Source organism: Mauremys mutica, chromosome 1 (genome assembly GCF_020497125.1).
Source record: "Mauremys mutica isolate MM-2020 ecotype Southern chromosome 1, ASM2049712v1, whole genome shotgun sequence".
NCBI lineage: Eukaryota > Metazoa > Chordata > Testudines > Geoemydidae > Mauremys > Mauremys mutica.
Genome location: NC_059072.1, coordinates 40,634,155 through 40,656,870, shown reverse-complemented (window position 1 = coordinate 40,656,870; position 22,716 = coordinate 40,634,155). Strand labels below are relative to the sequence as shown.

Genomic DNA, 22,716 nt, shown 5'->3' with positions numbered 1-22,716 from the left:
GTTAGAATATTATTAGTTTTATAACATTAATTTGTTAAGCTCGAATCCATTTCTAAAGCAGGAAAATTCTCTGACAAGAAATAATACAAGATGAAATGTAACCTCTTTTTCTTTGCACTGTTTGTTTGTTTTTTAATATAAAGTCAGCCATGTACTTTCCAAGACCAAAAAAGGCTTGATATTAAAAGATAACTGCAGGAAATGTGAATGCAAGCAGTCTTGTTTATTTCTAAGGCACCTGTTGCTGTGGTAGCTAAGGGCAATAAGAATCTTCTAAGTGGAAGGGAAGGGTTGGGTTTCTCTGCACTATTATTTATTAAACTTTGTACCTTCATTTTTTAAGCAGGACTGTTCAAGTCCAAGAGATGTTAAAAGGCAGCAGACAATGCAGTAGTTTGGGAATATTTACAAAGCAAAGACACAATGTATTCACATGGCCATATAAACCCTTTGCAAAAGACAGATGATCCAACAATTTATGTGCATATCTTTTTTCAATAGGCCATTCATTAAGATTAGGAAAATGTGATAACTCATCTATGTCAGTCGGTCTTTGAAATTACATAAAATGTACTTATCAAATTTTAAAAATACACAAAAACTGTAGCTTCATCAATCAATTATATATGTATAGTGATTGGTGTGATTATCATGACACCATTTTTCATGGTAAAAAATTATTATATGAAGGACCACTGTCCAGTCATTGAGGTCCCTCACAGAAGAATGTTATTTTACCATGTAGTGGGGCGGACTGCCCCACTCCCTGAGAGTGTGGGCTGCAGCAGGCCAGGGCGCCTGCGCAGACAGGGAGCCAATTAAAGAAGGGCTTATTGTGAGCCAATCAGGGCCCAGTTTGGAGACAGCCAATCAAGGCCAGGCTCAGACATATATAAAGGCTGCCCAGAGCAGGAGCAGTCAGTCTGTCCCAGGCCTTCAAGAGGGGAAGGTCAGTCTCCAAGGGTGGAGACTAGCACCGCGGACAGTGCAGTGCTGGCCAGGCTCGGGGAGGCTAGAGAGCTTGAGCCCATAGCCGCCAGGCTGCAGGCCCTGAAGGGAAGGGCCTAGCGGGTGCAAGGGGCCATAGGGGAAGCGCCCCAGGGAAACAGACAGTGGAGGGGAGAGAAGGAGGACAGCAAGGCTGCTGCCAGAGGGTCCCTGGGCTGGGACCCAGAGTAGAGGGTGGGCCTGGGTCCCCCACATCCCCCCTTGCAGTACACCCAGCCATTGGCCATAGGGAGTGGCCATTATACTACGCCAGATCCCTGACAGGAGGGATTGGACTCAGAGGGCGGTTGGACATGGTAGCTGGGGTGTAGGACTGCTGATCACCGACCCCCGGAAGGGGGTGCAGATGGACTGAGGGGCACTGCTGGAGGGCAGTGGCCTCGAAGAGGTTGCCACCGAGCAGGGAGCAACGCGGGTCCAGAGATGCCAACGGAGGGCAGAAAGACGGATGGGACACCACCAGGAGGGGGCGCTCTGCCGGCAGTGAGCTAATTCCTAGAGTCACCAGTGGGAGGCACTAGGTGGTGAGTCCACACCCTGTTACATACCACAAGAATCTATCAAGATGAAGGGAGCAGATAAAAATACCACCAGCAGAATACCAGTCTTAAAACCAAATGAACAGGGTACCCATCAGAACAAAGGGCAGGATCCTCAGTTGGGGTAAATCTACATAGCTGCATTCAGTTCAGTGGCTCTACATCTATTTATCCCAGCGAGGATTTGACCCCATCGGTGGTAGGTATACGAGTCCAAGGGAGGCTAAGCCTTCCCAAAGAGCTGACCACTGCCTTTGGAGAGCGTCATGACTGTCATAAACAAACAGATCAGGGTTAAGGTCTCTTTTCCCTGGAAAGGGTTAACATGTAGTACCTGGTGACCACCTGACCAAAGGACCAATCAGAGACGAGATCATTTCAAATCTCTGTGGAGGGAAGCCTTTGTCTGTGTTCTTTGTGAGAGCTCCCTTTGGATCTAAGAGAGGACAGTCGTGTCTCCAAGTTCTCCTGGAGTAGTTTCTACTATTTAATAGTGAGTATTAATTAGAAAGGCGAATTAGTCTTATAATTTGATTTCTACATTTGCAATTGTGTGTTTTGCTAAAGGAAATTCTTTATTCCTGTTTGCTGTTACTTTGCTTTCACTGAGAAAGAAAGGAGGGGGGATTCTCTCCAGAGATTGATAAGTTTAGACCCTGTATGGTTCTATCTTGGATTACAGAGACAAGTTAAGCAGCAAAGAATCCTGTGGCACCTTATAGACTAACAGACGTTTTGCAGCATGAGCTTTCGTGGGTGAATACCCACTTCTTCGGATGCGAAGAAGTGGGTATTCACCCACGAAAGCTCATGCTGCAAAACGTCTGTTAGTCTATAAGGTGCCACAGGATTCTTTGCTGCTTCTACAGAACCAGACTAACACGGCTACCCCTCTGATACAGAGACAAGTTACTTTCTTTTTATTCTTTAATAAATTCTTTTCTTTTCTATTAAGGACTTGTTTGGTCTTTCCTTGGGTGGATTCTCAGGGAAAGAGAAGGGCGAGGTATCCCTCTGTAGTTAGATCCCGGTATCTCTCCTAGGAAAAGGGAGGGGGGAGGAAGCAGGGGGAATGGTTTATTTCTCCTGGGTGTAAGAACTCCATGGATTTGGGGCTCTTGGAATCCCCTAGGATTTTGGGGAAGGACTGTGTCTCAATCCACATATCTGATTGAGTGGTGGCAGTTTACTAGATCTAAACTAGGATTTTAGTTTAGAGGGAAACCAAGTCAGGTCCCCACATTGGAACCCAACAGTTCCAAGTGGGGGTGAGACCTATGACATGGTGGGCAGCGGTGAGGATTTTTTCTGAACCAGAGAGCCATTGCTATTCTCTTCTCCTAAAGCAGGACTGCAGGTTAGGAGGGAGAGATACCCCGAAGGCAAACAGACAAGGTTTTCTAACTGGCTTTGTTAGAGGCAGTTTTTTTTTTCAGCTGGGCTTAGCTGAAAAGAGCTATTCTCTTCTTCTAGAGCAGGAAAGCAACCTGAGAGAAGAAGGGGTTTACAAGTATTTCTTTTCTAACTGGTATTGTTAGAAGCAGTTTCAGCAGTTTGGCTGGAGGGAATTAGTTTTTCTAACAGGCTTTGTTAGAAGGACCCCTACTGTGAGGTACTTAAAAATTGCTAAAGGCAAGTTACCAAACCAGATTTTCTAGTTTCTTGTAAGCCAGCAAACAAGCAAACACCATTTGCAAATCAAAAGCTTTTGTTTCTTTCTATTCAATCGCGAGTAGACAGGGTAGGAATTGGGAAGCAAGCAACCCAATTCCCTGAATGCAGAGGGGTGTGGCCAGCACCAAAAAGCACAAAGACATGGAGAAGCAACAAGCCAGAGGGGCTAACCACAAGAGGGAGCTGGAGAAACAAGAAGCTGACCACAGAGCCAAAGAGGCAGCCAAAGAGGCTGAGCACAAAAGACAAATGGAGTTAAAAAACAAAGACCTGGAATTAGCCAGAGCTAACCCACATGTTCCAGCCAACCCTAACAATCCTTCTCCAGGCACTGTTCCCCATCCCAAGAAATTTCCCACCTACATGGCAGGTGAGGACACTAAGGCCTTCTTGAAAAATTTTAAAAGGACCTGCCATGGGTACAGCATCCCTGAAGACCAGTACAAGGACTGGTCAGGAAAGTGGACTTTTGCTGTCTATGACAGTTATTCTATCCCCATGCTACTAGGGGAAGAGTTGGCCAACCATGTGCAGCTGGCCAAGAGGGGGGGAGTGGTCACCCGCAGCCAGGCCGAACAAGCAGGCACTCCCATCCCTGTTCCTGAGCCATCCAACAAGACCCGGTCTGTGTTACCAGACACCCAGACAGAGGTGGTGGAACCGGATCCCATACCAACAACTACAGCAGCCATAGTACATCCAGTCCCAGGACCGGAACTGGAAAAGCAACCAGCGGCAGAACCAGCGCCAGCACTGACGCCAGCGCTTGCAACTCCACCGCCAGGGGATGCCAATGGGCCTGAATTGGCAGAAGCAGCAGAAAACTCTACCCAAGAGGCTCAGCCAGAGCCTGAAATATCACCTTGTGCACCAGCGGAAAGCGGTTCACAGTCAATGGAAACAACCTCATCACCTACATCGCTTCCAGAGGGACCAAGCCCAAGTCCACAGTCTAAGGAGGAACTGGTGTCTCCAGCCTCAAGAAAACAGTTCCAGACTGAGCAGGAAGCCGATGACAGCCTTAAAAAAGCTTGGGCGGTGGCACAGAGCAACCCACCGCCTCTCAGCTCTTCTAATCAATCCCAGTTTGTTGTAAAACAAGGACTTTTATATAACAAGATTCTTTCTGGTGGACACCAGAAAGGCCAAAATCCTCAAAAACAGTTGGTAGTTCCAACTAAGTACCGGTACAAGCTCTTAAGCTTGGGCCATGACATCCCAGTGGTCATTCTGGGGTAAACAGAACCAAGGACAGGTTGGAGAAGTCCTTCCACTGGGAGGGGATGGGCAAGGACGTTGCCAAGTATGTCCGGTCAAATGCATAAAAAGTGTTCTTCAATGTCAAATACCTTGTTGTTTACATACTTAGTAGTATATGTAATAGTGCATGTGTTTTGTTAATCTGTTTATTTTAAAGTTCTAGAAGGAAATCACTGCCAGTGTGGTTCCCCCACTGTCTGCGATTTGGGGGGCGTGTCATAAATAAACAGATCAGGGTTAAGGTCTCTTTTCCCTGGAAAGGGTTAACATGTAGTACCTGGTGACCACCTAACCAAAGGACCAATCAGAGACGAGAATTTCAAATCTCTGTGGAGGGAAGCCTTTGTCTGTGTTCTTTGTGAGAGCTCTCTTTGGATCTAAGAGAGGACAGTCATGTCTCCAAGTTCTCCTGGAGTAGTTTCTACTATTTAATAGTGAGTATTAATTAGAAAGGTGAATTAGTCTTATAATTTGATTTCTACATTTGCAATTGTGTGTTTGCTAAAGGAAATTCTTTATTCCTGTTTGCTGATATTGCTTTTACTGAGAAAGGGGGAGGGGGAATTCTCTCCAGAGACTGATAAGTTTAGACCTTGTATTGTTCTATCTTGAATTACAGAGACAAGTTACTTTCTTTTTATTCTTTAATAAATTCTTTTCTTTTCTTTGGACTTGGTTAATTCCTTCTCTTGAGAAATTCAGGGGAAGGGGAGGGGGGAAGAGAGAGTTCCTCCTGGGTTTGATTCAAGCAGTTTGAATCAGGTATCTCTTTCCAGGACTAGGGAAGGGGAGGGGGAGGTAAGTCCCTCTTTGTGTTGAGTCAAGGATTTGACTCGGTGTATATCTCTCCAGAGTGGCTAGGAGAGAGGGAGGGGGGAAGTGGGCTGCTTCCCTGTGTGTAGAGATTCAGGGACATTGAATCTGTGTTCCCCAGGGAAAGTTGGGGGACAGGCAGTGTGTCAGACACTTTAACCTGACTGGTGGCAGCGAGAACCAGACCTAAACTAGGATTTTAGTTTAGAGGGAAACTAAGGCAGGTCCCCACATTGGAACCCAACAGCTCCAAGTGGGGGTGAGACCTATGACAATGACCAAAAGGGCACCTCGGCTGTAGCCCCACCTGTGCTCAACCCCGAGGCTCTGCTCCAACTGGCCTCTTCCCCCCCCCCCCCGCGAGGCCCCGCACTCCCTCCGCCTCTTCCTGTCCCCACTCCACCCACATGGGAGCCTCAGGGGAGGGGGCAAAGAGAGCGCATGCAAGTAGTGGCCGGCTGGCCAACAGGAGTGTGGAGGGGATGAAAAGGCTCACGGGAATGGTGAGTGTCTGGCTGACAGGTGGGCAGGGGAGGCCTGGGGGAGAGGGTGAAGAGGCACGTAGGAGTGGTGAGCAGCAGGCTGGCTGCGGGTGCAAAGAGGTGCAAGGGAGTGGTGAGTGGCTGGCTGGCCAGTGGGTCGGGGGCCTGAGGGAGGGAGCGAAGAGGCGAGAGTTGGGAGCGCCAGCTGACTGACCAGCAAGCGGCAGGGGATCTGGGCGAGGAAGTGAAAAGGCATGAGCAGTGGGCGGGGGGGCCCTCATGGGAAGAGGCGTGAGTGGTGGGCCAGGAGGCCTCGGGAGAGGGGGCTGAGCAGGACAGGGGTTGAAGCATGGACAGGGATTCAGCAGGAGGAGGCTGAGCAGGGGTGGGCCTTGGGATGGGGCCACGATCCAGGCATGCCCAGCCTCCCCACATAGAGGAGTCACACACTGCCCATGTTTGGCCCTACATTTCTCTGTCTCTCCCACATTCTCTACCCTCTCTTCCTGGCAGGATATATATGCTATTTTGCAGACGTATGAGCAAAGACAGACAAAATGCTAAATGTTTTTATCTGTCCTTAATAAGCTACAGCTTTCTGCTTTTATCATTTTTATCTTCTCCTTTAATAGTCTGCCATAAGAAACAGATACTTCCTATCAGGATGCATACTGATGCTTCATTGGCCACTAGTGTGGATAAACATATCCTCCAGCATTTCACATCCCATTAAGGCATCTGAGGAGGTTTTGCAATATGAACAGGGCACTAGCTAAACCAAGCAAGAAGTCTAACCCCAAAAGAGACTTTTCTTTAATCAATTTCCACAGCGTACTGTCATACCCTGGAAAATGAAAGCCCCCCCCACAGTTGCCTCTCTGGTGGTGAATTTGTGATCTGACTAGGAGTACACTATGCCTGAGTGAATCTAGCAGAAAGATGAAGCTTATTAGAGAGGAGAAAGCGTTGATCTACGAACAAACATTTTGGGAAGCAGCACTGATGGGAAAGGAAATACAAAAAAGAAGTACTGTGCCTGACAGCTTAATGGGAACTTGGTAAAATATGTTTGCTTTTGTAAAGTTGCCTTGAGCAAGTCAGTGATTTCTTAAGCATTATATTTTTATATCAGTTCATTCTTGGGGCAAATATACTACCATGAACTGAACTCAACACCCTAAATAATGATGATATCATTGGGAAACTTTGTAATAAGAGAACCAAATAATAAAACTCTAATACATTGCCTTCAGATGATAAAGTACAGTAAAAGAGTTAGAATTACTACCTTTTCCCATTCCAATCATTGTCATGTAAAATAATTTAATTTTCAGCTATGTTTTGTACCAGATATTATATTTGTCATTAAAATGAGAGAAGATTTTGATACTTACTATATTCTGTGGCACATTAGTGTGGTACCACTGACATTTTCATTATTCTTCATTTCAACTGAGAGGCCATTACTCCCTGTCTGCACAAGTTAGTGACTAGGGAGCAGAAACTGAATGGACAGCCAATCAAATTAGAAAATAAAAAAAAATAAACTAACTGTAAAAGCGGGAGATTTTTGGTAGCCCAGAGCCCAGTAACATGCTTAAACCACTGCCAGCAACTGGAATACCAATTGTTATAGCTCATTGCTAAAGCAGCTAGAAAGGTCATTTCTGAGATCTTAGCATGACTAACAGACCCGGTGGGAGGAGGAAGTGAGTGACCATGAGGAGTAAACATGACCCTGAGCGCTCTTGATTTGAGCTTTTGGCTGAACTATGCAGTTGTGCAAGATAGGAAGTCTGGCAAGAGTTAACTCTTGCTATGTGAAATACATTGGGTTAACTGATGGAAAATTCCCCGCCTGACAGGCTGGAAAATTCCACACTTATCCCAACTGCTGAGCAGAAGTTTTTTGGTTTGGTTTTGGTTTTAATGAACAAGCTTTGTAATACAAACAAATAGGGTAAAAAAAGGGGGGGAAATTGGAACTCTGGAACACTTGTGACGCTTTGGACATTTCTTGGACACCTCTCATGTTCCCCTGCAGATGGAAGGCTGGCCGCTGGAAGTCTACAGATATCCACTCAAGACCTTCTCAAGACCTTGAGTAAATATTAATCTGGGGTTAATTTGGGGTGCTCTACTAACCTGCTGCAGATATGTGTAAGTGCTGGAGACTAAATAAAGTTGAAGCTTTGAGTGAAAGCACTTTTGTTTGCCTGCTTGCATCAACTATCTGTTGGCTGGAAATTCCATGTCTCCATTGATTTATTTCCTTCCAATACTTCGCTAAAAGATTAAAGTTACCAAGAGCTTTGGGTTCAGCAAAACCCCAGGTAACACAGTGACAAACCAAACATTGTTATAACCAACAGATATACAAGGCACTGAAAATATTTTCTATTTGAAGAGGATTTTAAAAAACCCACCACCACAGCACTTCCTAACTCCATTCTTATTATGGTAATTCCTACCAGACTGGAAAAAGTTTTATTAAAAAAATGGAAACTCATTCTAGTTTAGAGTTTGACGACTACAATCTCACATATTCCCTCTGGTGCTGAACTTCTAACAGTAATGAAGACAACAATTTGTCTCACATTCTTTCCACAGATTAATAATTTTCCTCTACTGCATAATAGTCTTATTACTATTACCACCCTTTGTATCTTGACACCCACTTTGCCTCCTGCTGTTAGTAACACTTACCATTTTTAAGTTAGAATGTAAGTGATTCCAGTTAGGAATTGTGTCTTTCTGAATTCAGACATCATCCAGCATAAAGGGTCTGTACAAGAGTCACTATCCCAGAGTGCCCTCTTGCAGCATAGTGTGGCACTGCAGTTGCTCTGACAGCTTCCTCACCACACTTTTTGGCCAACTCCAGTCATAGAGATTACTTGACTCTCCAGCCAAGCTGCCTTAGAGAGAGTTCCATCCCTTCTGGTGCAATGGAGTCCTCTAAATGAAATCCAACAAAATCCCAAAACCAAAAGATTCAAATGGGCTCAGTATCCAGCCCCCTTCTTTCCAGGCAGACCCCAGCTGCAATGGCCTGTCTACCCCACTAATAGGTATCTAGGCTTTAGTCAACCAATCCAGTCTAGACTCACCCTTCTACAAAAGGGCTCTGGACAGCTACAGTCCTCAGACAGCTCCTGTCCCTCAGCCAGGCTTCTTGCCCCAAATTATGAGCAACTTGTCCCTTCTCCTCCCCAGCCAGCCTTCAGCTTCTTCTACTACTACTTCTACTACTACTTCTTGTATTTAATGATGTAGCAGATACACATTCTGTGACCACCAAGGGCTGGATTTCATGATATATTGTTACAATCTCCGTCTTTTCACAGTATTTTTAAAAAATTGTAATATTGTTTTCTGAACGGTGCCCCGTATTCCTAATGCTGTTAACAAGGTATTTCATTGTGAACTTCGTCACTTTCAGGTATTTGAGTTTCTCATACAAAATCCCCATATCGCTATTGCACTCATTACAACACCAGAGGTTGCAATCAGCTATTTCTTTGACCTTGTATGTCTCACATAGCCCATCGTTGTATCTGTTAATTAAGTCAAAGTTACTGTTCAAGTCAGTGTCCAGTAACTACTCAGAGTAAAGCTGTCTCATTCTTTCTTTCTCTCAGGTGCTTGCAATATGTCAGCATTTTTAATTCTAGGGCATACTTCATGGCATCTTTCCCCCCTGGTTTCTTTTGTCCCTACTTCCTGCAACTCCTCTCTTAGTTCATTTTCATTACATTTTTAGTTGCCTGTTTACTTAGAGGAATCTGTCAAATTTTGCGTTTTTACAGCATTTTTTGCTACTTTTTCAGCCACGTCTTTTTCTGATATCCCAATATGCTATTTCAATGTTTATGCCCATCTCTGCCAATTCTGTTAGTAATATCATTTCTACTATCTGAATCCCATTTTTCATAGCCAGTAGTCCTGATAGTGAATCTGACAAGATGACAACTGAGGTAGGTCACACATCTAGAATCCAGTATAATGCCAACATTATTCTTGCTAGTTTGGCCATCCTAGTGGTTACAAAATTTGATAGTCTTATGGATTCCTTTATTTCAAGTGTTAGGACAGAGAATGCTGGCCCCACTCTCCTTTTTGTCCCCCTCTTTAGACCCATCTATAAATATTTAGCAATGTTTGCCCCATGTATCATTATAGAGAGAGAGAGAGATTTGCTACATTTTAATACATTTAGCTCTCCTTTTAATTTCATTATATAGTTCCACATTTATATCAGGGTATGACTTTACATCCAGATAGCCATGGAAAATGCATTATTTGCTAATTACTTTTAACTCTTTCCTTTCTCTTAGTTCCTTTGTCTATACTTTAATCCTATTCACATGAAGTATTTTGGGGTCCCTCACCCCATGTTGTCCACTGAATTCCCAGTATTCTTCATATATTTGTCTAGTGTTTCCATCTTCCCTGTGACCTTTTGGGTAACTTCATTCTTAACACAACAGGCATTTCACCAACTCCTGTCTGCATTATACACACAAATGTTATACACACAAATGTTGTGATGAGGCAATGCCTGGCTTGGATTGAGTCTAGCTTCCTCAGGTTAATTTTTGATCCTGAACTAAACATGTAGCATCCATACTCAATGTTTGGTCTTATTGATGCTCTATAAAGCATTACCGCTGCTGTCTTATCAGTACCCCAACCCCCCGCCCCCGGTGATTCCAGAAACATTGTTAAGTAGACCGAGTTTACTATTACATTTATTTACAATATTTTCAGTGTGATCCTTCCATGTTAGTTCATTATCAAATGTCACACACAGGAAGTTGTAGTTTTTAACTATACCTATTTGCTGTCCATAGAGACACAGTTTCCAATCTTTTTTAATTTTCCTTTTACTGAATATCATTCCTTTAGTTTTGCTTATTGCAAATGTAAATACCCTTCTGTTTCCCCATTCTGCACTTTTCCTAAGTGCTTAATTAATTCACTTTTCAGTTATTTCCTGGTTTCTGTTTATAGTCCCTTCGGCACAGTCATCTGCAAACAAGGAAAAGCCTACTTCTGCACTCATCCTTTTTGGGAAATCATTTATCATTACACTGAATAAAGTAGGGCTGATGGCACTCTGCAGAGGAGTGTCATTTGTGAATGTGTATATGCTAGAGTCGGATTTCCCTACTCTGACTGCATAGTTCTTTTACTTAAGAAATCCTTTATCCACTTGTATACAGCCCTCAGCTGATGGGCTCTCTTTCTTTGAAGTCCCACATCCTGCACAGGTGGAGTGGGGCTGGGCTAATTTAATTTAGTGCTGGCTGGCCAAATGTCTCCTGCCCTTAAAGTTGCAGCCCACCCTATTGCAGGCTCCCAGTTCTGATTAGGGCCTCTGAGTGTCACCATACAAGGATTATTATTATTATTATAGTGTTGCCATCCTTTGCTATTATCTGGAGAGTCTCATATTTAGTAGCTTTCTTATAGGTCCTGGAGCCCAGTGATTATGTGAGCCGTTATGTTTTCATTTTTAAACAAAAATGGTTCTATGCCTGCGGAGAAAAGCCAATGTCAGTGGCAGATGTAGAGGTGTTGGGGTGGGGGTAATTATATCCTGTGGGAATTCCAATATTTAAAAGTTTTAAAATCACGTAATTAGTCATAATATGAAATATTTGATAGATTTCACTGACCTTATCCAAATATTTCAGGTTGATAAAGTCAAAACAAAATGTTTCAACTTTATTGTTTTGAATTTTATAAATTATAACATAACAAAATGTGTCAAGCTTATCAAAACAAAACATTTCCATGATTTCCCATTGAAAATTTGGACAAAAATCAGTACATTTCCATGAAATGTTTAGCTTTTGTCCAATCAGCATTTTCTGGCAGAAAAATGTTCCATGGGACATTTTTTGACTAGCTCTAGGCAGTATTTCTATTCCAAATTGAATAGATTTTGACAAAGAATTTTTGAACTCTTGTGCTGTGGCTATGTTGGAAACCAAGAATGATTCTTCTCCATCATAGCATCCATGGAGTCTTGATCAGCAGAACAGTACTAAGTAGTAAACAGCCTGATGAATCTTCACTTGGTTACAGAGACAAATGTTTATCAGCAAGATATTTCTGTATACTGTGCAAACAAGATAACCTGGACTAGGAATGATTTGTTGGCCTCTGCAGTGTCAGAGCTATACTTGGGGTGGACAAATGTAAAGTCATGTAAAGGAAGACTGAGAAAGTTATTCTGTCGATCCCGAGAGTCAATGCATTTCCTTTCAAACTAGTTTTATACTAGTACATGGCAGGGAGACTGCAATTCTATCTAATACACACACGTGATGTCGGTCAAACACCCATACTGTTCCACTTAGATCTAACAGCTCCCTTTGATATCATTGACAGAGAGAGATGCTGTTAATGCACCTGTGGCCCCTGGCAGATACACAGTACTGCTTGAGTCACTCTGTACTGTTCTTTCCAATAGGAAGTATTAAGTGATTATGAGCTGCAAGGGCTCTCTCTTGTGGGGATCCTGCTGCATTTTCAGGTGCTAGTGGAAGTCCACATTGCATCACTGGCAAAGAATGTTCTACTGTTAGTGCTTAGTGTGAAAATTTCAGTATTGTCTTTTGAAAGCAGACCTCACCAAAGTCAACCATGCCTTGGTCCCCTCTTGATCAAACAATTGGAAGGTACTTTACTTGGATTGACATATGAAGACCACTTGGAAACCAGAGTGTACTGAATGAAAGTGGTGTCGTTACTTAGTGATGGTTCTCACATGGATCATTATATTCTGTATAGAGTGCATGGGATCCAGCACATTTCAGGTTGTTGATTCACAAGGCCCTCTATGGTTTGAGCCCTGGGTAGCTAGGAGATGCCTCTCCCCTTGTGCCTTATCTAGACAGCTTGGAAGTTCAAGCTGATGGTCTCTAGATCTGTAAGTGGAAGCTGGGGACAGATTGGAGCTCCTGCTCTAGCATACTCTTCTCTCCTCCCCCCACAATTTGTCCTGACAAAGTCAGAGTCTGTTGAGCTTCAAGGCATGCTGCAAGCCCAATAAATTAATCCATGCTATATGGGGAAGAATAGCAAAGCTGTTTGAGGTTTTTGTACAGTAGAGGTGTTATTTGTGTTTGTTAACATTGGTTTAGTTGGTGAAATATCAATACCAGACCTCTACTTCTCTCGCCTTCATACCACCTATTGCTCCCCTCCTTGGAGTCTAAAATCCATTGCTCCTGAAAAACAGCCAGTTTTGCAGGCCAGAAATAACTACTGCACTGAGGAAAGATTAAACAGACCTTAAAAATACTCCTCATCATATGCCAATGTTTATATAACACATTTCATGCTGAAATAAAAACAACCAGGGTATGTCTTTGTACTTTATAGAATTTTTAGAGCAACAAGATTAAAAACTCCATGAACAACAGTGAGAAAGATTTGCCAGGACTTTGGGGTCACAAAGATTAGGATTTTCTAAAAACAACTCAATCATAACCTCTCTGGCTACAGTCCAACTGCCATTTTTTTAAAAGGATGACAATTTGCTAACATCAGTTTCAATCTAAATGACCATATTATATCCCATTTATCAAACCTGTAGAGTCTCTAATTTGTCAAAGAGCTTCCCCTTTCCAAAGTGGGTGATCTTTTTTAATTTCTTGCCTTTGTCAGGAGCTCTCCTTCCTAAATAAGCACCAAAGTGTCACCTTGACAAACCCATGAACAGCAAAATCATTCATAATATTCTCCACTTCTCTCAAGAATACAGTCTAGGTCATGTATCTGTAGGAGCTCTAATTATCCCACATAGACCAGACAGTGTTTAGTGATGCTCAGACTTTAGTAACCTGTCAGCTATAAATACAAAATCTGATAAATGTACACTTACCAATTTCCCTCGAGATCTGAGTAAATGCTTCTACACCACTCTCTCCATAGTTTCCCTCTGAAGCCAGTGTTGACACATAGTTCCATCCAAGTGCTGTCACAATATCAACCATGGCTTGGGCTTGATATGAGTCAGGTGGAACCACTCGAGAGAAAAAGTCATACCTGGTGTTATCACTTAATTCTGGAGCTGTAGATGCATAGCTGATTTGAGGTATCTGCAAACAAAATGACAAGTAATTCAAGCCAATCTAAAATAATTTTCAGTTTAAAACAGATTATGCACAGGAGCAGCACAGAACTGAATAGCTTGTCATAATTAAAGCAACTAATCAGAAACCATTTCAGATATTGTAAAATGTCAGTTAAGTTTCATTGCATAATTTTTTCCCCCAGTGAATAATGAATTCTGCTATTCTCCATATGTCATGAGTCATGACTCCTGGTGACATACCAGAACAACATTTTACCCCATTCCAGCCATATTAAGAACTGATGCAAAAGTGAAGGAAGAAAGAGAACTTGTACAACTGACAAAGCAAGAAAAAAGGTCACATCTCTGAAGAGCTTAATGTTTAAATGTTACTTTTTATAGTTGGAAGACATTTAAGATTTTTTTCCCTATTTCATAAGGTTTGTCTCTTTCATGTTTTGTTTTGATTTTTCATGATTTAACATGGCATCATTCATAGCATCACACAAGAATACAAAGTCTAAGTAATTGGGTTATGCAGGAAGATCTTTTTAAAAACAGATATTAGCTATATACCTATATAGGAAAAATTAGGGCCTTAGTGATTTTTATACAGCTTGTCATCACAATTATTTTGCATGCAGAGAGCAGAAGAGATTTTAAATAACTGCAAAGAAATATGGTTATGCTATTTCTGAGGACTAGTTAAAATATTTAAAGAAACATCTACATTGCATTTATGCATCTAGAAAAGCCTCAAAATAGGTAATCTGATAGGGTTCAGTCATAACTTTGCTTTCTGAAATAAGTAAAGTTTGGGGAGGTTAAAAAGTTATTGTCTAGAGGTAATGTTTATTGTCAATTCTTTTGCAAAAATATTTAAATTATAATTTTTTTCACCAAAGAATGTTTTTGATGTTTTATAATGAGTATGATTTGAAAACAGTGGTGATGGGATACACTTGAAATATTCACCAACTAGTCATGAAAGTTATCAGAAAATACTTTGAGTGGGAATGTGGAATACCAGCTAATTACCCCAAAATTATTGTCTGAGGTCCAATGAAATATTGTGTCATTAGCACAAGAAGGAAGGATGATTTTGTGATTAAGGCAAAAGGAATGGTATTTAGGAAATCTGGTTTCTTATCCCAGCTCTGTCAGAGACTTTGTGACTTTGAGCAAGTTACTAAATCGCTTCTTACTTAAATTAGCTGTCCCTTCCCTCTGCCACTATTAAGGTCTAGTCTAAAAGGCAGGTTACTAGTTTCAACTGGCTGAGGGTGACAAAGCCATTTAGAAAATGGTCAGAAGGACAAAATAATCTCAAAAATGTAAAATACAGGTGATCTCTCAAAGAAAATGCTACTATCAACAATGAAAAGCTTCATCAACTGACAGGAAATATAAATTCCTTCATGGGATGTTCTGAAACATTTCCAGCACTTTAAAAAGCAATAGGTAGATACTGGCTTGTAAACATGTTTGTTATAACATTTAATGTTCCCCTTAATATTTGCCATTTTGCTCTGTGAAAAGTTACATTTATTCATGGTGGGGAGGGGAGAGAGGAAATACAGCCTTATCATTGGTTACAAGAGGGGAAAAAAGTAGCTAAAGAGACACACTAACTCTTTTTTCAACAAAATTCAAAAGCATGTTTGGCATGCAGGCAAGTTGTTAGAATGCACTGGATCAATAAACCATGAACTAGGAATCTATACTTTAACTGGAACAACTCTGGTTACAGACTGTAGATTTAATAAACCATATTTTACATATCCCTAGGAACATTTTTACATGACAGAGCACAATGCTTCCTATGGAAAGGAGCTGTTATGGTCTGTCAATTCAGTAATATGTATTTTCAAAACTCCCTAAATATGGTCTCTATCTACACTATAGATCCTACTGGTAACTGGGGTAAAAATCCCCTGTGGGGATTTTTTCTTATATTTATCCTTTATTATCTTTTAAAATTAAACACAAATACATATAACAATATCCCCATTGTATTCATATAACATGCAGTCCTGATAATTGTGGGGCAGTAGGAGGAGAGACACATGGGGGAGCCTTTGAATTTGTTAGCTTGGGCTGGTTTATGCCACAGCCTTAAAGTTATTTAACTATATATATTTCTATGTTCATTCCTTAGTACTTTGTCACTTAAAGCTATAGTGTACCATTTTGAAAGACCCATAGGTTTTAGTATGTATAGTCTTAGGTCTTGATCCTGCAATATGCTGACCTACTCCTCCTGGAAATACCAGACACCCTCACATCAGCATGGGCAGGACAACATCAATGCCTCAGGCAGCTATCAGAGATACCAGTAAAAGGTCTTATCCCATTAGATGAAGGAGACACGTGAAAAAAGAAGCCTCTTAGTGCCAGACGCATAAGACTAGCACCTTTTATTTATTTTCAGGCAAGTGGTGATCCATGCCTAGAGTCCTCCACAGAAGGAAGATTCAACACTTTCTGATCCAGGGACCACTGAATAGGGAATGTTACTAATGGGTTTATTCTGGTGTTCCCAACATAGGGTCCAGACTAACCTAAGGGAGGCCCAAGACAGAGAAGAATAGTAGAGAAAACTGCATGACCCTTCTATACTTCTCCAATGCAAGTGTCCAGTGGGCACGTTGCTTCTAAAAGTCCTTCCCTTCTGCACCTGTTCCATTCAAGAGTTGGACAAATATTCAATGGGTTCTTGCCCACTAGATTTGTCAATTTAAAACATTAGCCAAAGGTTTCATATGAAATCTCTCTATATCCTTTCAGACAAAGACAGATGACTTGGGAGCAGTTTACCAGATATAGGGAAGTGAGTTGAGATAGAATGATCCTATAAACAGGCAGCCAAGAATCTTGAAAGTTGTTGATGAGAAGTTACAATGACATAGCTGTAATAGTCACTGATGCAACTGACTTCCATCCCCAGTATATCAGCAATGACACTTTAAAAAAATAGTTATTACAGCTAACATTGTTGGCAACAGTTCAATTTCAACTGGTATTTTGCCAGCTACTAATAAACAAAACAATTTTGCTAAGGAGTATAAATGCTTAGAAAGAAGTTTGCACAGTCAAACATTTTCATATTGGTGATTTCTCATGTTTTATGTCTATCATTAATCATTAAAAGCCTTGTCTTTTCAAAATTATCACCACCTCTTCTGTACAGAAAAGCTTTGAGAGCACAAAAGCCGCACTGAAGTGAAATAGATCCTTAGGGCCTAGATATTGAACACTTGCTGGATGAGAGCCGAGGTCACTGTCCTCCAGCTATTAGTCACATCTGCAAATTGCCATCCATCAGATCATCATCTTAGTCTCCCTTCACTGAATAAAAGCTTCCATGGTATGGATAATCAGGACTCAAGTGTTTGATCTGCGCTAATACCATCTCATGCTGTGATCAAATAAGGTAAGCAGGGTTGCGTGTTGTTTTACTACTTTGATCAGAGATCTCAAATCAACATTTTGGAGATGCAGTAAGTTTTACTGGTGATTCAGTAGGGGACATTCTTCCCAATCAGACAGTAGTAAACCAGTCTCCCTGTGCAGCTGCAATGGGGTCATCCAGAGGTGAAAGTAAGCCAGTACGGTCTGGTACGGTGTACCGGCAAGAGCCGGTAGGCCGTGCCCGACCACACCGGCTTCCACAGCGGGGATTTAAAGGGCTCTGGGCTCCCCGCCACAGCGGGCAGCCCAGAGCCCCTTAAATCCCACCCGTGGCTCAGGCGGCCGAGCCGGGGCCGGATTTAAAGGGCTCTGGGCTGCCACAGCTGGACTCTGGGCTGCCACAGCTGCGGTCAACCCAGAGCCCTTTAAATCCCACCTGCGGCTCCAGTGGCCAGGCTGGGGCTGGATTTAAAGGGCACAGAGCCCTTTGAATCCTGTCCGCGGCTCCAGTAGCCAGAGCTGCGGTGGGGATTTAAAGGGTCCGGAGCTCTGCGGTGGCAGTCCTGTAAGTTACTTTCACCCTGGGGTCATCTCACTCACTGCTATACCATGGTAGCAGGGAAAGAAGGCAATCCTAAGCCATCTGTGAAGGGGTCGGCTCACCACTTCTGAGGCATCAGCTTATAAAATGATCCCTTGAGGAGTCAGAACTGAACAGGACAGATTCTTTACATAAGAGGTCTTTCAACGTCTGAAAGGCCTTTTCGCAGGCCTTGACCAGTGCACCTTCTTGGGGCTCCTGTCCTTAATTAGGTCTGTGAGAGGGGCTGCTATTGTTAAAAACCCAGGAACAAATCAGCAGTAGCAGCCCGTGAGCCCCAAAAACCTTCAGACTTGCTTTTTCGTGGCTGGATATGGGCATGCTTTAAGAGCCTGGAGGCGTGGCCAGGCAGCTCTGCATGCTGCCTCCCCTGCAGGCACCACCTCCACAGCTCCCATTGGCCGCAGTTCCTGGCCAATGGAAGCAGCGAAGCCAGCGCTCAGGGAGGAAGCAGCACGCAGAGCTGCCTGGCCACACTTCCCCCTGGGAGCTAAGCGAGGGGATGTCACCGTTTCCAGGGAGCCCCCCAGGTAAGCGCTGCCCAGAATCTGCCTCACCCCATCCTAGTGCCCCAATCCACTGCCCCCTCTCACACCCAAGCTCTGCTGCTGCTGGCGGGGGAGGGGAATCACGGAGCCAGGTAGGGAGTCTGCCAGCCCTGCCAACCTCCCACCCCAGCACCAGTGGGGTCCCAGGCCATGTGTTGCCACCCCTCCCCCAGCACCCATGGCACCCCCGGGAAGGCCCCCCCCAAAAAAAAGTTTTAGTCAGGAGTATGTAGTAAAAGTCATGGACAAGTCACAGGCCACGAATCTTTGTTTTCTGCCCGTGACCTGTCCGTGACTTCTACTAAAAATACCCATGACTAAAACGTAGCCTTAGTTCTGAATCACTGACTTGAGGAGATGATCTAGGTCTATGTTGTCTGACCTACCAGCCCATGTCTCTCGGTCGATGGTACTTGACTGTCTGGTTCAGTCAGTCCTCCCCCCAATCCAGGGTGGGAAGGACGCCCACTTTGTCCACCCGTTGTGAAGGGCTCAGCCTGTGCATGCCTTGCAGGTGTGGTGGGCCAGGGCGGGGCTGGCTGAGCCCATAGAAGTTCCTTAACACCTTGTTGTCTAGTGGGAAGTTTGTATACCCCATCACACCATCCCACACTTTAGTAATGCAATCTCTGGCCCTGGAGCAAGGCAATAATCTAGGTTTTCCCTCCAAACTCTCCTGGATTCCAAAGATTCCTTCTTCCCGACAAACACATTCCCTCTTCCTGAGGGGGATCACTCTGGAGTAAAGCAAAGATTCCAAAGCATGGCACAAGAAGTTTCTGGATCTTCAGTTTTAAGAGGGTGATTAAAGCTTTCACAGGCTACAAAATAAACATTCCTGAGATCCTTTCCTTAAAAAGGAGACTAAAAACCCTCAGAAGGGCTGAATGAAAAAAACAAAAATGAAAAACCAATGCCTACACAGTTTTTAAACCATCTGTACTCACTTACTGAGAGCCATTGATACCTGCTTTGTGATTGTTTCACTTCTGCCATTAAAGATCTCGTGTCAGGTTAAAAATTGTATTTTAAAAGACCTTACCTGTGTTACTCATGACACTTCCGATTTTTAAAAGCTGAGATAACTGTAATGGTCTGATTTACTTTTCGTGTTGTGTTTGGGCCTTTCACTCAGCCAGGAAAATAGTCTCACCAGTTTCACTGTTGTGTAGTCAGCTTTTGTTTCTCACGCAATATAACATTATCAGTGCTCCATTGCTTGAATTGTAGACCTTGAAAGAGTGGGGGTTTGGTTTGGTTTTTAAATTGGTTTCCACAGAAATTAAAGAAAAATTGATTATAGACATGCTGCCACCCAGTCTGGCTTCAGGCTAACCCCTCATTCAGGTTGGATCCCCCAACCTTCGCAGGCCACGTCTCTTTCCAGGCACAGTTTTATTCTCCAGATACAAAACTTAAGCAAAACATCAAAAACAAAAGCAGTTCCTGTGCCCACTGTGGGCACAGCTTTCAGGGCTCTTCCCCTTGACTTTCTCAGTGCTGAAAGGAGAACACACACTTCAATGCTCTTTAGCGGTTGTAGATGCCAGTGTGTCTGAAACCTAGATAGGAGCCAAATTTGACTTGACGATGGCTTTTAAAATCTTTCTGAAAGGGGCTGAAGAGTCTCTTTGCTCACATGAGACCCTTGTCAGAAGTAATTTATCCTGCCCAAGATAAGACCACTCTCTTGGGGCTCCACAAACCCACAGGTATGGGGTTGAGGTAGATCAGAGAAACACCCAGTGGTAGTACCACCAGAAAAGCGTGACCAGAGCATCAACACAGAGCCTTCCCTTTAGGATGCCTGGCGTGTCAAGCTCCATAGACATCTATGATCTGTAATGTTGAGAAGTATGGCCCCTGCCAACTCCAGGGACAACAAAACCCTCCTCCCATGAAGCGATACGTCTACACTTCAGGCCTCCTTCTATGGGCTTTACAGTGGGAGCAGGTAGTTTGTCCCAATAATTTTTTAGCGATGGATTCCCTGTTGGTAGAGCATTTATACGTACATTTTAGAAGTACAGATATTAGCTGTTCATCTAAGTTGAGGTGTGTGACATAGTTGGCAGGACACCCATCAACCACAGAAGTAATTTGGGTGTCCAATAATGCATCTGGTTCAAGAAGTCATTATACATTTACTATGAAAAATATTTTACCAATATTAGCTAAAGCAAAAAAAGTTATGCCCCGCATCTAACTGTCTGCAATTTAAAATCCATTTTGGTTAGAAAAAAGAAAATTTAGTAGAACTTACAAGTATTTGAAAAGTGAAGTACAAAAGTATAATCTATAGGCTGCCATCAGCTGGTTGTAAATCACTCTGATTCCCGTTAGTTAACAATACACACTGCCCTGTTTCCTGTGAACAGTAATATCTTGCACATCGGTAGTTAATGGTCAGCTACTTTCAGGTCCTCTGGAAGATTTCTATGTACGTAAGTGTTGCTGTATAAAGATAACATTTATGCTAACACAGAATGTCAGGCAATGAAACCTTTGCTCTTTATCAGTAGAACAAAAACCATTTTTTCCTAAAAAATGAGGATATGATTCATAACAGTTTATTTTGAAACTCCAATAAAATTTGTCAGTTTGCACATGGACACCCACATGGTGGTAGAACAGTTTTAAATATGTGCTAGGTACCTTACAGTACACAGAAGGCAATGAGGTTCCTGCCCTGAAGAGTTTCCATGTAAGGACCTGATTCCTCTTTCCTCACTCATGTACCATACTTGCTATCAGTGCCATTAATTATGCATTAGACTCTTCTTATTGTTCTGTTGCCTTCCTCCTTTATCATCTCCTCTATGGTCCAGTTTTTGCACCCTCATTATGTTGAATAGCACCTTACAGCTCTGTTAGTCCCATGCGTTTCAGGACATAAGTGACAACAAAAAATTCATCAAAGGCTCATGGGTAGTATGGTGAGGCAGAGCATTTGTGTGCATGTGTATAGATGTTGTTGGCATCACTTGTGCAGGCATCATGAAGATGTACATCATGCTCTGTCACATCTTATATGTTTTTGAGGTAGGAAGCGTACATCATTACTACATTTCTTTTCATTATCTATTCTCTTCCCTGGCTTCCCTCCAGCTGTCTTGACTAATGGCTAACCCCATGTGTCCGTGAACCTGAGCAGAGGTCAGCTTTTAGATGCAACACTGTTGTTTTCATGAGCACAGAGCAGAATTAAGACTCTTAATGGTTGTTTGCTAGTAACAGTATTATTATTTCTATAAAAGGGAAAACATAGTCCCTGCCCAAAAGGCCTTACACACATAAGGCCAATCATCCACATCCTTACTCACATCAGTAGGTTTACGCAAATAGATAATGGTCTGTAGGATCAGGCTCTTAATAAAATGAAGATAAACTTATTGAATTTAATATGGGTAATTGTTTTGCAGGCTGTGGGTAGCAGAAATTAAGATACTTAGCACCACCTGAGTTTTATCCATTAGCTAGAAAGTACCTTTTAGTAAAGTTTAATAAGTGACATTACGACAAAACATGTTAGTTTTCATCATCTGCTGTGCCAACATGGTATAGTAGGATATAATCAAGGTGGTTATCTTGTACAATATGAAGTGTTAAAAATTTGGAAAGTAGTTTTTTTCTAATGGGTTGAAGAAAGTCAGGGACTTATCAGAAGTCATTATTTGTAATTATACACAAGGGATACCACAAAGGAATATAATTTGATACCAGAACCTTGAATCCTATGTAAGATACAGCAACAAATCAACCAATCCTGAAACATACATGTTGTGATGTTGAACTCCATATGCTTTATGAAAACATGCTTATGAATGTGAATATGATGTAATTGGAATATATTTTATGCAGAAGGTCTCTTGTAAGGGTATCATTACAAAGCTTATAATCTACTGTGTGTGTTTATCTATTTGCTTGCATGTATTATTTCTATGTCTGGAGTTAGGAGAATAAGATATAAGCTTGTATCACTGATGTAAACATATTAAGTGGAGACCATTAAGGGTGCTCCAGAAACAATCAGTTGTAAATGGCCTTAGTTACTTGAAAGTCTCCCTGTGTACTTGTGGGCCAGCCCATGGGGAATGGAGATTAGGGGTCTTACAGTGACCATGTCACCTGATAATGAAATCCATCTTAAACCTGGTACTTCTCCATTTAGAAGGAGGGGTCGGGACCCAGAGAGACAAAAGATTCCCACCTTGTGCCAAAGCTATAAAAGGGGGTGGAGCAGGGCAAAGGGGTGGCCAGTCATGAGAAAACCCCTGCTTACCACCTGAGA

The 22,716-nt window shown here is 42.6% G+C and overlaps 1 protein-coding gene across 3 annotated transcripts in view; it reads right to left on the bottom strand.

Moving 5' to 3' along the window:
• Positions 1-22,716, bottom strand: part of GRM8 (glutamate metabotropic receptor 8) — a 525,047-nt gene that overhangs the window by 414,107 nt on the left and 88,224 nt on the right. For all 3 annotated transcript variants that reach the window (XM_045001072.1, XM_045001074.1, XM_045001073.1), the window contains exon 4: positions 13,674-13,890. In XM_045001072.1, the coding sequence (XP_044857007.1) occupies positions 13,674-13,890 (217 nt within the window). The remainder of the gene's footprint in view (positions 1-13,673; positions 13,891-22,716) is intronic.